The sequence below is a fragment of the Oncorhynchus clarkii genome, chromosome 1 (genome assembly GCF_045791955.1).
Source record: "Oncorhynchus clarkii lewisi isolate Uvic-CL-2024 chromosome 1, UVic_Ocla_1.0, whole genome shotgun sequence".
NCBI classification, from domain to species: domain Eukaryota; kingdom Metazoa; phylum Chordata; class Actinopteri; order Salmoniformes; family Salmonidae; genus Oncorhynchus; species Oncorhynchus clarkii.
This window is the reverse complement of record NC_092147.1, coordinates 82,904,559-82,919,560: the sequence shown is the minus strand read 5'-3', so window position 1 is coordinate 82,919,560 and position 15,002 is coordinate 82,904,559. Positions and strand designations below refer to the sequence as shown.

General features: G+C 47.1%; 1 protein-coding gene across 1 annotated transcript in view; it reads left to right on the top strand.

The window, feature by feature from the left end:
• The first annotated feature begins 5,626 nt into the window (after positions 1-5,626).
• LOC139418008 (golgin subfamily A member 7B-like) overlaps positions 5,627-15,002 on the top strand; it is a 19,086-nt gene continuing 9,710 nt past the window's right edge. The window contains exons 1-2 of the mRNA XM_071167091.1: positions 5,627-5,638; positions 14,595-14,720. Coding sequence (XP_071023192.1) covers positions 5,627-5,638; positions 14,595-14,720 — 138 coding nt within the window. The remainder of the gene's footprint in view (positions 5,639-14,594; positions 14,721-15,002) is intronic.

Genomic DNA, 15,002 nt, shown 5'->3' with positions numbered 1-15,002 from the left:
ATTCTGAAAACATTCTCGATGATGATTTGTGCCGTCTCTTTAGCAGAAGGAAGCTTAGCAAGGGGAATGAAATGAGCCGCCTTAGAGAACCTATCGACAACCGTAAGAATAACAGTCTTCCCCGCTGACGAAGGCAGTCCGGTGACAAAATCTAAGGCGATGTGAGACCACGGTCGAGAGGGAATGGGAAGCGGCCTGAGCCGGCCGGCAGGAGGGGAGTTACCGGACTTAGTCTGCGCGCAGACCGAACAAGCAGCCACGAAACGACGCGTGTCATGCTCCCGGGTGGGCCACCAAAAACGCTGGCGAATGGAAGCAAGCGTACCCCGAACGCCAGGGTGGCCGGCTAACTTGGCAGAGTGAGCCCACTGAAGAACGGCCAGACGAGTAGGAACGGGAACGAAAAGAAGGTTCCTAGGACAAGCGCGCGGCGACGGAGTGTGAGTGAGCGCTTGCTTTACCTGCCTCTCAATTCCCCAGACAGTCAACCCGACAACACGCCCCTCAGGGAGAATCCCCTCGGGGTCAGTGGAGGCTACTGAAGAACTGAAGAGACGAGATAAAGCATCAGGCTTGGTGTTCTTAGAGCCCGGACGATAAGAAATCACGAACTCGAAACGAGCGAAAAACAGCGCCCAACGCGCCTGACGCGCATTAAGTCGTTTGGCAGAACGGATGTACTCAAGGTTCCTATGGTCAGTCCAAACGACAAAAGGAACGGTCGCCCCCTCCAACCACTGTCGCCATTCGCCTAGGGCTAACCGGATGGCGAGCAGTTCGCGGTTTCCCACATCATAGTTACGTTCCGACGGGGACAGGCGATGAGAAAAATACGCGCATGGGTGGACCTTGTCGTCAGAGAGGGAGCGCTGAGAAAGAATGGCTCCCACGCCCACCTCTGACGCGTCAACCTCGACAACGAACTGTCTAGAGACGTCAGGTGTAACAAGGATAGGAGCGGATGTAAAACGATTCTTGAGGAGATCAAAAGCTCCCTGGGCGGAAACGGACCACTTAAAGCACGTCTTGACAGAAGTAAGGGCTGTGAGAGGAGCTGCCACCTGACCGAAATTACGGATGAAACGACGATAGAAGTTCGCGAAGCCGAGAAAGCGCTGCAGCTCGACGCGTGACTTAGGGGCGGGCCAATCAATGACAGCTTGGACCTTAGCGGGATCCATCTTAATGCCTTCAGCGGAAATAACAGAACCGAGAAATGTGACGGAGGAGGCATGAAAAGTGCACTTCTCAGCCTTCACAAAAAGACAATTCTCTAAAAGGCGCTGGAGGACACGTCGAACGTGCTGAAGATGAATCTGGAGTGACGGGGAAAAAATCAGGATATCGTCAAGGTAAACGAAAACAAAGATGTTCAGCATGTCTCTCAGGACATCATTGACTAATGCCTGAAAGACAGCTGGAGCGTTAGCGAGGCCGAAAGGAAGAACCCGGTATTCAAAGTGCCCTAACGGAGTGTTAAACGCCGTCTTCCACTCGTCCCCCTCCCTGATGCGCACGAGATGGTAAGCGTTACGAAGGTCCAACTTAGTGAAAAACCTGGCTCCCTGCAGGATCTCGAAGGCTGAAGACATAAGAGGAAGCGGATAACGATTCTTAACTGTTATGTCATTCAGCCCTCGATAATCTATGCAGGGGCGCAGAGACCCGTCCTTCTTCTTGACAAAAAAAAACCCCGCTCCGGCGGGAGAGGAGGAGGGGACTATGGTACCGGCGTCAAGAGCTACAGACAAATAATCCTCGAGAGCCTTACGTTCGGGAGCCGACAGAGAGTATAGTCTACCCCGGGGGGGAGTGGTTCCCGGAAGGAGATCAATACTACAATCATACGACCGGTGTGGAGGAAGAGAGGTGGCCCTGGACCGACTGAACACCGTGCGCAGATCGTGATATTCCTCCGGCACCCCTGTCAAATCACCAGGCTCCTCCTGTGAAGAAGAGACAGAGGAAACAGGAGGGATAGCAGACATTAAACATTTCACATGACAAGAGACGTTCCAGGAGAGGATAGAATTACTAGACCAATTAATGGAAGGATTATGACAAACTAGCCAGGGATGGCCCAAAACAACAGGTGTAAAAGGTGAACGAAAAATCAAAAAAGAAATGGTTTCGCTATGATTACCAGAAACAGTGAGGGTTAAAGGTAGCGTCTCACGCTGAATCCTGGGGAGAGGACTACCATCCAGGGCGAACAAGGCCGTGGACTCCCTTAACTGTCTGAGAGGAATGTCATGTTCCCGAGCCCAGGTCTCGTCCATAAAACAGCCCTCCGCCCCAGAGTCTATTAAGGCACTGCAGGAAGCTGACGAACCGGTCCAGCGTAGATGGACCGACAAGGTAGTGCAGGATCTTGAAGGAGAGACAGGAGTAGTAGCGCTCACCAGTAGCCCTCCGCTTACTGATGAGCTCTGGCTTTTACTGGACATGAAGTAACAAAATGACCAGCAGAACCGCAATAGAGACAGAGGCGGTTGGTGATTCTCCGTTCCCTCTCCTTAGTCGAGATGCGGATACCTCCCAGCTGCATAGGCTCAGCTCCCGAGCCGGCAGAGGAAGATGGTAGTGATGCGGAGAGGGGGGCAACGGAGAACGCGAGCTCCTTTCCACGAGCTCGGTGACGAAGATCAACCCGTCGCTCAATGCGAATAGCGAGTTCAATCAAGGAATCCACGCTGGAAGGGACCTCCCGGGAGAGAATCTCATCCTTTACCTCTGCGCAGAGACCCTCCAGAAGACGAGCGAGCAAAGCCGGCTCGTTCCAGCCACTGGAGGCAGCAAGAGTGCGAAACTCAATAGAGTAGTCAGTTATGGATCGATTGCCTTGACATAGGGAAGACAGGGCCCTGGAAGCCTCCTCCCCAAAAACAGATCGATCAAAAACCCGTATCATCTCCTCCTTAAAGTCCTGATACTGGTTAGTACACTCAGCCCTTGCCTCCCAGATTGCCGTGCCCCACTCACGAGCCCGTCCAGTAAGGAGAGAAGTAAGTGTTGGGCTGGAGAGAAAACACAATATCACACTGGGTGAGGAACGAGCGGCATTCAGTGGGCTCCCCAGAGTAACACGGCGGGTTATTGATTCTGGGCTCCGGAGATTCGAAAGCCCTGGAAGTGGCCGGTGGATCGAGGCGGAGATGGTGAACCTGTTCTGTGAGGTTGGAGACTTGGGTGGCCAGGGTCTCAACGGCATGTCGAGCAGCAGACAATTCCTGCTCGTGTCTGCCTAGCATCGCTCCCTGGATCTCGACGGCTGAGTGGAGATGATCCGAAGTCGCTGGGTCCATTCTTGGTCGGATTCTTCTGTTACGGTGAGTGAATGAGGACCCAAAAGCGAACTAACTTAAACAGAGCTTCTTTAATAACCAAACATAGGTAGGCTCAGATAGACCGGCAGATTCCGACAGGACAGGACAAGGTTACAGCAAACATGACGATAGTCTGGCTCAGGCATGAAACACAACAAACAAGAATCCGACAAGGACAGGAACAAAAACAGAGAGAGATATAGGGACCTAATCAGAGGGAAAAAGGGAACAGGTGGGAAACGGGGTGAATGGGTAGTTAGGAGGAGACAAGGCACAGCTGGGGGAAAGAGGGGGAGAAAAGGTAACCTAACAACAACCAGCAGAGGGAGACAGGGTGAAGGGAAAGGACAGAAACACACAACATGACAATACATGACAAGGGGGCCGAATACTTTCGCAAGGCACTGTATATTATCACCTAATGTTGTGTTAGATCTTTTTATCAACTTAAGTTCTTGTGAACATTACAAGTTTTGAACTTCTATTTGCTATTCATGGCTTGTTGACCTCCTTGACCTGAGCTCGGTTTTGAGTTTTAAAAAAGCATAATGTATGAATTATTTTTTGACTATAAAAAACACTCAGATGAAACATATTGTGATATTTATCACAGACTACTTTGTGTCAAAGTTTAACAAGGACTCTCCTCCTCACTAGTGTCATGATCAAAGATATGATCAAGATGTCACATCCTGACCTTAGTTCCTTTTGTATGTCTCTGTTTTAGGTTGGTCAGGGGGTGAGTTGGGGTGGGCATTCTATGTTTGTATTTCTATGTGCTTGGCCTGGTATGGTTCCCTATCAGAGGCAGCTGTCAATCGTTGTCTCTGATTGAGAACCATACTTAGGCAGCCTGGTTTCGCCCTTGAGTTGTGGGTAGTTGTTTTCTGTTTCGTATCTGTACCAGACAGAACTGTTTCGGTTTTGTTCGTTCACGTTGTTGTTTTTGTATTTTCAGTGTTCTATTAAAATAATTATGAACACGTACCACGCACGTACACGTACCACGCACCTTGGTCCTCACCTTCTTCTCTCGAATGCCGTTACACAAGAGCCTCACATACAGTATAGCGTTTGGTCATTGTGCTGCCACAGAATGAATTGTGAGCAATGCCTCAATAAAGCTTTATATACCAGAGCTGCAAGAAAAGTTCTATATATTATTGAAACAATGTTGTAATTGTTTGTGAGAATGCCAACAGGTGGGGTTCCCTCAGGGAAAGATTATATTGGGGAAAGGTTCCCATGGGGGTTGCCATGGAAGCTAAGAAGGGGAAGCTAAGTTTGTGTTTTCTGTCACCATCTACATACCTTATCATGTGGGGGTCTGGGAGAGGAAGTGTGTCCATCTGATGAATGGGCATGTGCCTGAACTCAATTTCATACACGAATTGTAGTCTCACCCATTCATTTCTAATGACCTGTCAAAGGGAACACCGCAAGTTAAATATAACACCCAAAATGTAATGAAAATCATCTAAATGTTTTTTGCGTGTTCAGATGTGGACAAAGTCATGGAACCTTATGGAAATCAGATTAAATGAACTACATTTTTCAGAGAGAACTTGCAAATCAGTCCAATTCGACAGGAACACAGCAATGTTGATTGTTGATGATTGTTGCCTCAAGTTTCTCTCTCAGTCTTTGTGCTTGACTGAGTTATCAAGGAAACAGCAGGAGATAACGGTTGTTGTTGTTTACAGCTGATGGAGAGAAGGATGGAGAGAAGGATGGAAAAGCAGGCATTTCCTATTAATTATTAATAAACGTGGGAAACCACAAAGGGTAAAATAAAAATGACCTCTGTTTTTTACACAGAGGAATCAGTGATATATTGTTACACAGCATCCTTTCTTTGAAGAATCGTGTCTGCTCTTTCATATCTCAGAACTTCTCTTTCTTCTCCATCATTGGTATAATTATAAACTATCCACGTTTTGTAATGACCCAATTACCAACCACTCACCCCAGATCATCTCTCTCTCTCTCTCTCTCTCTCTCTCTCTCTCTCTCTCTCTCTCTCTCTCTCTCTCTCTCTCTCTCTCTCTCTCTCTCTCTCTCTCTCTCTCTCTCTCTCTCTCTCTCTCTCTCTCTCTCTCTCTCTCTCTCTCTCTCTCTCTCTCTCTCTCTCTCTCTCTCACTCTCACTCACTCACTCACACACACACACACACACACACATACACGACACACGCTCGAGCCTCGCTAGTGCGTTCCCGCCCTCCCGCGAAGCTCGAGCCGCGCAGTCCCAAGAGCAGAAGATTTCAGCACGGGACAGATCCTGCACAGTCTCATGGCAACATGTCGACTGAGGTAACAATTTCGGCTAATTTAACGTCTTCGTTCTTGTGGATAATAATGAATGGAAATGTATATATTTTTTCTAATTGTGAGAGAAACGGAATGGAAGGTTGATTTTGTCTCATTTGGTTCGTCTGATAGCGATATGCAGTTTATCCTTGCTGTGCCTTTGATTCAACCGAGGAGATACGGGCTGTTTGAATGAACAACGAAGTAGCCAACACCTGGTGCACTGTATCATTCGGTGGCGGGAGGGTCGTTTTAACACGGCGGAAAACGGGGATCAAGAGCAAGAAGGCAGCGGGCAGCAAACTGCATAATATTTTACCTATCGGCCAAATCTAAAGACAGTAGCTCTTTTTCTTTCACCGGTAGACCACTGTATGTTCCGAATGTCAAAGAAAGAGTAACTGTCAATTCCGTTATCCAAGGCGCATATCAATGTATGAATCTTGATCAAGGCTACATTTCTTGAACGTATGTCTGTGTCCCTCCATGACTCCAACTTGGTTGGTCGGATGGGTACACGCACCTAGAGGTCACTCCACCATATAATGATCAGCACCATGGACAGAGGCAAAGATGTGTCTGTGTGAGTGTGTGAGTGTGTGTGTGTGTGTGGTCACATTTCCCATTATATTATGTATACTCTGGAAATGGACAGAGGCAAAGATGTGTCTGTGTGAGTGTGTGGGTGTGTTTGTGTGTGTGTGCGTGCTTGTGTGTGGTCACATTTCTCATTATATTATGCATACTCTGGAAATGTTAATACATTGCTATGCAGAGCTGGCTGAGTTCTAAATGAGATTCTGGGTTAGACATTTTACATTACATTTTACATTACATATTAGGCATTTAGCAGACCCTCTTATCCAGAGAGACATACAGTGTTGAGTGCATACATTTTCATATTTTTTTTAAGACGAAGCATACTCACTTGAAGTGTAACCTGGCCTAAAACCTATATAGTAGCCTGATCTAAAACCTGAAAAGTTACCTGGCCTAAAACCTGAAGAGTAACCTGGCCTAAAACCTAAAGAGTAACCTGGCCTAAAACCTGAAGACTTGTGCAGACTTGGCTCTTGCTCAGTGGTTGTAAACAGTCTTGAAATGTGTAGATCATCTGTGTTCAACACCAGGTTGGTCACACCAGGAATCTGAACAAGATTTCAACACTCATTTCTAAGTCATCTGAACAGGATTTCAACACTCATTTCTAAGTAATCTGAACAGGATTCCAACACTCATTTCAAAGTAATCTGAACAGGATTTCAACACTAATTTCTAAGTCATCTGAACAGGATTTCAACACAAATTTCTAAATCATCTGAACAGGATTCCAACACTCATTTCAAAGTAATCTGAACAGGATTTCAACACTAATTTCTAAATCATCTGAACAGGATTTCAACACAAATTTCTAAATCATCTGAACAGGATTTCAACACTCATTTCTAAGTCATCTGGATTGTAGCTGCCTATATTCCCTAGCCTGGATGTGCTGTAATGCTGTGTCCTCTAACTAACAGCATCAACAACTCACACACAAACACACACCGTTCACAAACAAATTCCTCTAACTAACTGTGTGTATGTGTGTGTGTGTGTCTGCGGGTGTGTGAGGCTGTGTTATTTTTAGCAAGTTGTAATGCCAGCAGGGATGTGCTCTGACTGTTTGCCTGTCGCTGTCTGATGGGGTGACTTTCCTGGTTGTCTGATGTCACTGTCTGATGGGGTGACTGTCCTGGTTGTCTGATGGGGTGACTGTCCTGGTTGTCTGATGTCACTCTGTGAAGGGGTGACTGTCCTAGTTGTCTGATGTCACTGTCTAATGGGGTGACTTTCCTGGCTGTCTGATGTCAGTATGTGATAACTGTCCTGGTTGTCTGATGTCACTTTGTGATGACTGTCCTGGTTGTCTGATGTCACTGTATGATGGCATATTATATTATCCTTTTAACCACTAATCTGATAAATTGTTTATTAATTAATTAAAATAAAGCAGGTACATGTCACTCAGTAGACACTGCTACCCAAACAGTAGTGAGTGTATGCATTTGTTGTGTGATCCTTGCAGGAATTGAACCCTCAACCTTTGAGATGCTACCGCCACACTCTAACCAACTGGCATTTTGACCAGTGCAGGGCTTAGACTGTGACCCAAAATGGCTGCCTATTCCCTACTTAGTGCACTACTTTTGACCAAAGACCTATGGCACTAAGGAATAGGGTGCCATTTGGGACACAGTCTTAGTGTCCTGGGATGTTGTTCAGACTCCTCTACCCTCTACAGATGGGTAGTGGGCAGAGCTGTACCCTTTACAGATGGGTAGGGGGCAGAGCTGTACCCTTTACAGATGGGTGGAGCGCAGAGCTGTCCCCTTTACAGATGGGTAGGGGGCAGAGCTGTACCCTTTACAGATGGGTGGAGAGCAGAGCTGTACCCTTTACAGATGGGTGGAGAGCAGAGCTGTACCCTTTACAGATGGGTAGGGGGCAGAGCTGTACCCTTTACAGATGGGTAGGGGGCAGAGCTGTACCCTTTACAGTTGGGTAGGGGGCAGAGCTGTACCCTTTACATATGGGTAGGGGGCAGAGCTGTACCCTTTACAGATGGGTAGGGGGCAGAGCTGTACCCTTTACAGATGGGTAGGGGGCAGAGCTGTACCCTTTACAGATGGGTGGAGAGCAGAGCTGTACCCTTTACAGATGGGTAGGGGGCAGAGCTGTACCCTTTACAGATGGGTGGAGAGCAGAGCTGTACCCTTTACAGATGGGTAGGGGGCAGAGCTGTACCCTTTACAGATGGGTAGGGGGCAGAGCTGTACCCTTTACAGATGGGTAGGGGGCAGAGCTGTACCCTTTACAGATGGGTGGAGAGCAGAGCTGTACCCTTTACAGATGGGTAGGGGGCAGAGCTGTACCCTTTACAGATGGGTAGGGGGCAGAGCTGTACCCTTTACAGGTGGGTAGAGGGCAGAGCTGCACAGCCTATGGTACTGTATGTCTGTGAGGCTTCAGCTCAGCCCTGTGTTCGAATACTCATACTAACTGCATTAATCCTACTATTTGTGAAATAAATTTAGTATGTAGTATGTTTATTGGTCACAGTATAGATAGAACTTGGAATGGTTAAAGGTCAAGGATGTCATACTACATTTGCCAAAATAAGAAGTATACAAGCAGTGGACACTAGGGCCCATAATGTATACAAGCAGTGGACACTAGGGCCCATAATGTATACAAGCAGTGGACACTAGACCCATAATGTATACAAGCAGTGGACACTAGGCCCATAATGTATACAAGCAGTGGACACTAGGCCCATAATGTATACAAGCAGTGGACACTAGGGCCCATAATGTATACAAGCAGTGGACACTAGGCCCATAATGTATACAAGCAGTGGACACTAGGCCCATAATGTATACAAGCAGTGAACACTAGGCCCATAATGTATACAAGCAGTGGACACTAGGGCCCATAATGTATACAAGCAGTGGACACTAGGCCCATAATGTATACAAGCAGTGGACACTAGGCCCATAATGTATACAAGCAGTGGACACTAGGCCCATAATGTATACAAGCAGTGGACACTAGGGCCCATAATGTATACAAGCAGTGGACACTAGGCCCATAATGTATACAAGCAGTGGACACTAGGCCCATAATGTATACAAGCAGTGAACACTAGGCCCATAATGTATACAAGCAGTGGACACTAGGGCCCATAATGTATACAAGCAGTGGACACTAGGCCCATAATGTATACAAGCAGTGGACACTAGGCCCATAATGTATACAAGCAGTGGACACTAGGCCCATAATGTATACAAGCAGTGGACACTAGGCCCATAATGTATACAAGCAGTGGACACTAGGCCAATAATGTATACAAGCAGTGGACACTAGGCCCATAATGTATACAAGCAGTGGACACTAGGGCCCATAATGTATACAAGCAGTGGACACTAGGCCCATAATGTATACAAGCAGTGGACACTAGGCCCATAATGTATACAAGCAGTGAACACTAGGCCCATAATGTATACAAGCAGTGGACACTAGGGCCCATAATGTATACAAGCAGTGGACACTAGGCCCATAATGTATACAAGCAGTGGACACTAGGCCCATAATGTATACAAGCAGTGGACACTAGGCCCATAATGTATACAAGCAGTGGACACTAGGCCCATAATGTATACAAGCAGTGGACACTAGGGCCTATAATGTATACAAGCAGTGGACACTAGGGCCCATAATGTATACAAGCAGTGGACACTAGGGCCCATAAAGTATACAAGCAGTGGACACTAGGGCCCATAATCTATACAAGCAGTGGACACTAGGGCCCATTTCCGTGCTTTTAGGGCCCATAATGCAATTCTTCAGAAAATGGGCATGGCTTCACAACATTTTCAGATTTAAAGAAAATGGCGGAAATATGTTCAACGAGAGCGGATACAAATGTATTGCTTTAATGAATTATGAAAAATGTTAACAAAATGTTCAGCAATGTCATAAAGTAATGACTTTTCAAATAAGTTACATTGACTGACAATTTGTTGGCTATGCTTTCCTTATGAAACGGATAGCATTTCATTACAACAGTATGTTAGCTAGCTACCTAACGTTAGTTGGCTACTAATACATAACTTGCCAGTATTTTAACTACATGCTATCTAACTAACTACCCAACGTTTATTGACTTGATTATTCCTGTCATTCTTAGTTTAGCTAAGTGGTAAAGTCACTGTACGTTCTCAATGGAGATTCGGGTGCATTTCTAAATTCTCTCTGGTTATCTACTCTGGTTTCAGAGCACTCTCGTCTGAGTGTAGCCAGAGCATCCAGTGTCCGCTCTGAACCCTACGAATTCACAAACGGACAATCTGACAACGCTCTGAAATTACGAACGCCCAGAGCTCACTCTGAGCTCACTCTGGCACTCCAGATTGAATTTAATAACATACCCGAAGTCGTAAAATGTCTAGTTTGTAATTTGTTATGCTAACAAGCTAGCAAGAGGTTGCATAGCAACAGCATCAACTTCCGGTAGACAGGCAAAGCGCTAGTACACTCAACTGAAAGGATACTGTTTGTTTACAATATACTAAATTGAACTAATAGTATATAGTATGTAGTATAAACTCAGTAAGTATGTAGTATACAATATGTTAGTGTGGGTATTTTGTCTCAAGCGGTCCCACTCTCTGACCTGGCCCGCTGGTTAGCGCTCTTGTGTGTGCGTATGTGGGGGAGAGGGGTGTCAAGGTCTTTGCTGTCCACTGTAACAAGCACAGTTGTTGCTCAGAGACTCCTAGACCTTGTCAGACTGTATTCTGTGTTCTGTCAGACCCACTGGTTTGTGGAGCTCAGCGTGAGATAGGGTTTCTGACCATGTAAGTTAGGCAGTGGAGCCGAACACTAAGCTGTCAGATTGGTCTGTTGTGTTTCCAGGCCTTCGAGTCGATGGCAGAGCCGTGCGGATTTTCTCTGGTGGTCCATCACACACACACACACACACACACACACACACACACACACACACACACACACACACACACACACACACACACACACACACACACACACACACACACACACACACACACAGGTGACACATCTCATGTCCAAGACCCATCAATTATCCATGACATATTTAATGTGAACAGGCTGCTGCCGTTTGTAACCATCACCCACTGGAGTCTCAAATGCAGCTCATATAGCAGCCAGGTCACCCATGATACAAGTCAGTAATCGACGTCCATCCATGTCTGAAAACGTAGGTTTCTGTTTTGCAAGGTTTTTGTGGACGGGTATGGTGGACAAGCATAAGCATCTGTCTCTGATTCCAAAGGTTGCACGTTTGTTTGTTTTAAGCCTATCCCAAACCTTAACCCTTACTTTAACCATTCTGAGTTGAGGCCTAACATCCAGAGGAAAGCAGTCAGAACAAGCTGGTTGTTGAAAAGGAGAGAGAGTGCACAAAGAACCCTTTCGGAACAATGTGTATGTCTGTGTCGTGTGTGGAGTGAGAGACAGAGAGGGTAGAGGGGAAAGAGAGAGGGGAGAGAGAGAGCAAAAGAGGGGGAGAGAGAGAGGGAGAGATTAAGACAGGGAGAAGGGGAGAAAAAGAGAGATAGGCAGGGACAGTTAGTCAGTCAGACAGACAGACAGACAGACAGACAGACAGGCAGACAGGCAGACAGACAGGCAGACAGACACAGGCAGGCAGGCAGGCAGACAGACAGACAGACAGACACAGGCAGACAGACAGACAGACACAGGCAGGCAGGCAGGCAGGCAGGCAGGCAGGCAGGCAGACAGACAGGCAGGCAGGCTGACAGACAGGCAGTCGGGCAGACAAAACAGGGAGGAAGAAGGGAAGGAAATGAAGGTGAGGCCAATGAAAGGAAAGCGGGATGAAGGGAGAGAAGGGTGGAGGGAGAGAAGGATGAAAGCAGAGAAGGATGAAGGCAGAGAAGGATGGAGGGAGAGAGGGATGAAGGGAGAGAAGGGTGGAGGGAGAGAGGGATGAAGGGAGAGAGGGATGAAGGTAGAGAAGGGTGGAGGGAGAGAGGGATGAAGGGAGAGAAGGGTGGAGGGAGAGAGGGATGGAGAGAGGGATGAAGGTAGAGAAGGGTGGAGGGAGAGAGGGATGAAGGTAGAGAAGAGTGGAGGGCGACAGGGATGAAGGGAGAGAAGGATGGAGGGAGAGAGGGATGAAGGTAGAGAAGAGTGGAGGGAGACAGGGATGAAGGGAGAGAAGGATGGAGGGAGAGAGGGATGAAGGGAGAGAAGGATGGAGGGAGAGAGGGATGAAGGGAGAGAAGGGTGGAGGGAGGGAGCGAGCCAGATAACAGAAGCCCCGTGTAATGATTTAATAGTCTAATTGTTCTCTCCAATCAGTCCTCTAAGGAATAATGGAATTAGTGTGTGTGTTTGTGTGTGTGGGGGAGTTTGTTTGTTCGTGTGTGTTTTTTTTTGGGGGGGGGGGGGGGGGGGGTTGTAACTAGTCTGCGTTTTGGTTGTTTCCATGTAACCTGTTTTAAAAAGACAAGCGTTGTGCATGATGTGATGTAACTTCTATTAGACATGTTTGACTTTAGCTGCTGATTGGCTAAGGAAAAAATCTAAGCCAATGAGATCTTCAGAACTTTATTCTGTATTCATGATGAATTAATTAATGCTTTTTTTATAAATGCGGAATGAAGGAGAACTCGGTTTGTTGTTTTGGAAAGTTTGGAAAGTTTCTGAAAAAGTGTTGGTTACTAGCTAGCTACCTTTTAGGTTTGGATCCCTCAACGCGGTTGATAATCCGTTGCTGGGACCGCTGCAATCTGTCCAGGGATCCTGCTGACCAAGGGTTTGATGAGCTGCTTGGCGTAGCAGCTAGCATAACTGCCACTGTTAGCTGTCTATCAAGCTAGCGGGGTTTCCTTGAGGGCTTGAACGCTGCCCGTGACGCGGTTAGACCTTGTAGCTGGAACCGCGGATTGTCCCAGGCTTGTGACAATCTATATCTAACACGATGACAACCAGATGGCTACCAGCTCAGGTGTATATCCAGAACAAATTCCAGGTGTATATCCAGAACAAATTCAAGGTGTATATCCAGAACAAATTCAAGGTGTATATCCAGAACAAATCTAAGGTGTATATCCAGAACAAATTCAAGGTGTATATCCAGAACAAATCTAAGGTGTATATAGAGATGATCTGGATTATATCATGTTTCATGTTTTGTGTGGACCCCAGGAAGAGTAGCTGCTGCTTTCGCAACAGCTAATGGGGATCCTAGTAAAATGCAAATAAATCAATTGGAATGGTACACAGATTCCTATCATCAAGTATGTGAATATCCTGAACTACAACTGTAGTATGCAGCTTGACAATACCATTTACAGTTTCCATTTTAAGCTTCATAAGATCTTTTGTATTTGATGCAATTCAAATTCCAAATTCCTGTATCTACCTCTTCATTCACAATGAAAAGAAGAACGCTTGTTGTGGTAAACAAGCAACAGAAGGATGGAGAAGAAAAAAGATGGAAGGAAGAAAAACTTGAGCTTGAGAAAGAAAGACTAATCTCACGGGACTGACTGAGGGCTGTCAGAGCCTACCTCTCTTCTCTCTCTTCCTCTCATCCCCCTCTTCTCTCTCCCTCTCCTCTCATCCCCATCTTCTCTCTCTCCCTTTCTTCCCCTCATCCCTCTTTTCTTCTCTCTCCCTCTCCTCCTCTCATCCCCTCTTATTTCTCTCCTTCTCTCATCCCTCTCTTCTCTCTCTCCCTATCCTCCTCTCATCCCCCTCTATTCTCTTTTCCTCTTGAAATAATGCAGAGATGATAAATTCATGACTAGTGGCCTGCTTACTGTTGTACAAATGCAGCTTTGAGAGGGACGAAGGGAGAGGCATGTTAGTGTTAGTCAAAATTATATTTAGAGCCACTGAGGGAGAGAGGGATGGCAGAGAGATTGAGGGAGAGAGGGATGGAGGGAAAGATGGATTGGAGGGATGGAGGGAGAGGCGATTGCAGCCACTGAGAGAGACATTAAGGGGACTGTACTGCATTGTCTGGATGTTCTCCTTCTCCCTCTCTCCCTTACCCCTCTTTATTTCACAATCCCCCTCTCTGTCTCTCTGTCCTTCTCTGTCTCTCTCTCCCCCTCTCTGTCTCTCTCTGTCTCCCTATGTCTCTCTCCCTCTCTCTGCCTCTCTCTCCCCTTCTCTGTCTCTCTCCCTCCCCCTCTCTCCTTCCCCCTCTCTGTCTCTCTCTCCCGTCTCTCTCTCTCTCTCGCTCCCCCTTTCTCCCTCCCCTTTGTATCTCTCTCTCCCGTCTCTCCCCTCTCTGCCTCTCTCACCCCTTCTCTGTCTCTCTCGCTCCCCCTTTTTCCCTCCCCCTTTCTGTATCTCTCTCTCCCATCTCTCCCCTCTCTCTGTCTCTCTCTCTCCATAGTTCCATAACCTACAGGAGTTGAGACACAGTGTGTCTGTAGCCACCAAGGTGTTCATCCAGAGAGACTACAGCCAAGGGACTACCTGTCGCTTCCAGACTAAGTTCCCCTCTGAGCTGGACAGCAGGGTGAGCACACACACACACACACACACACACACACACACACACACACACACACACACACACACACACACACACACACACACACACACACACACACACACACACACACACACACACACACACACACACACACACACACACCTGTGTGACACATCTCATGTCCAAGAGATGAGAGGGGAGGGGAGAGGGGACATAGGGAGGTTGGGTATAGGGGAGGGGGAGGGGGAGAGGACATAAGGAGGTGGGGTATAGGGGAGGGGGAGGGGACATAGGGAGGTGGGGTAT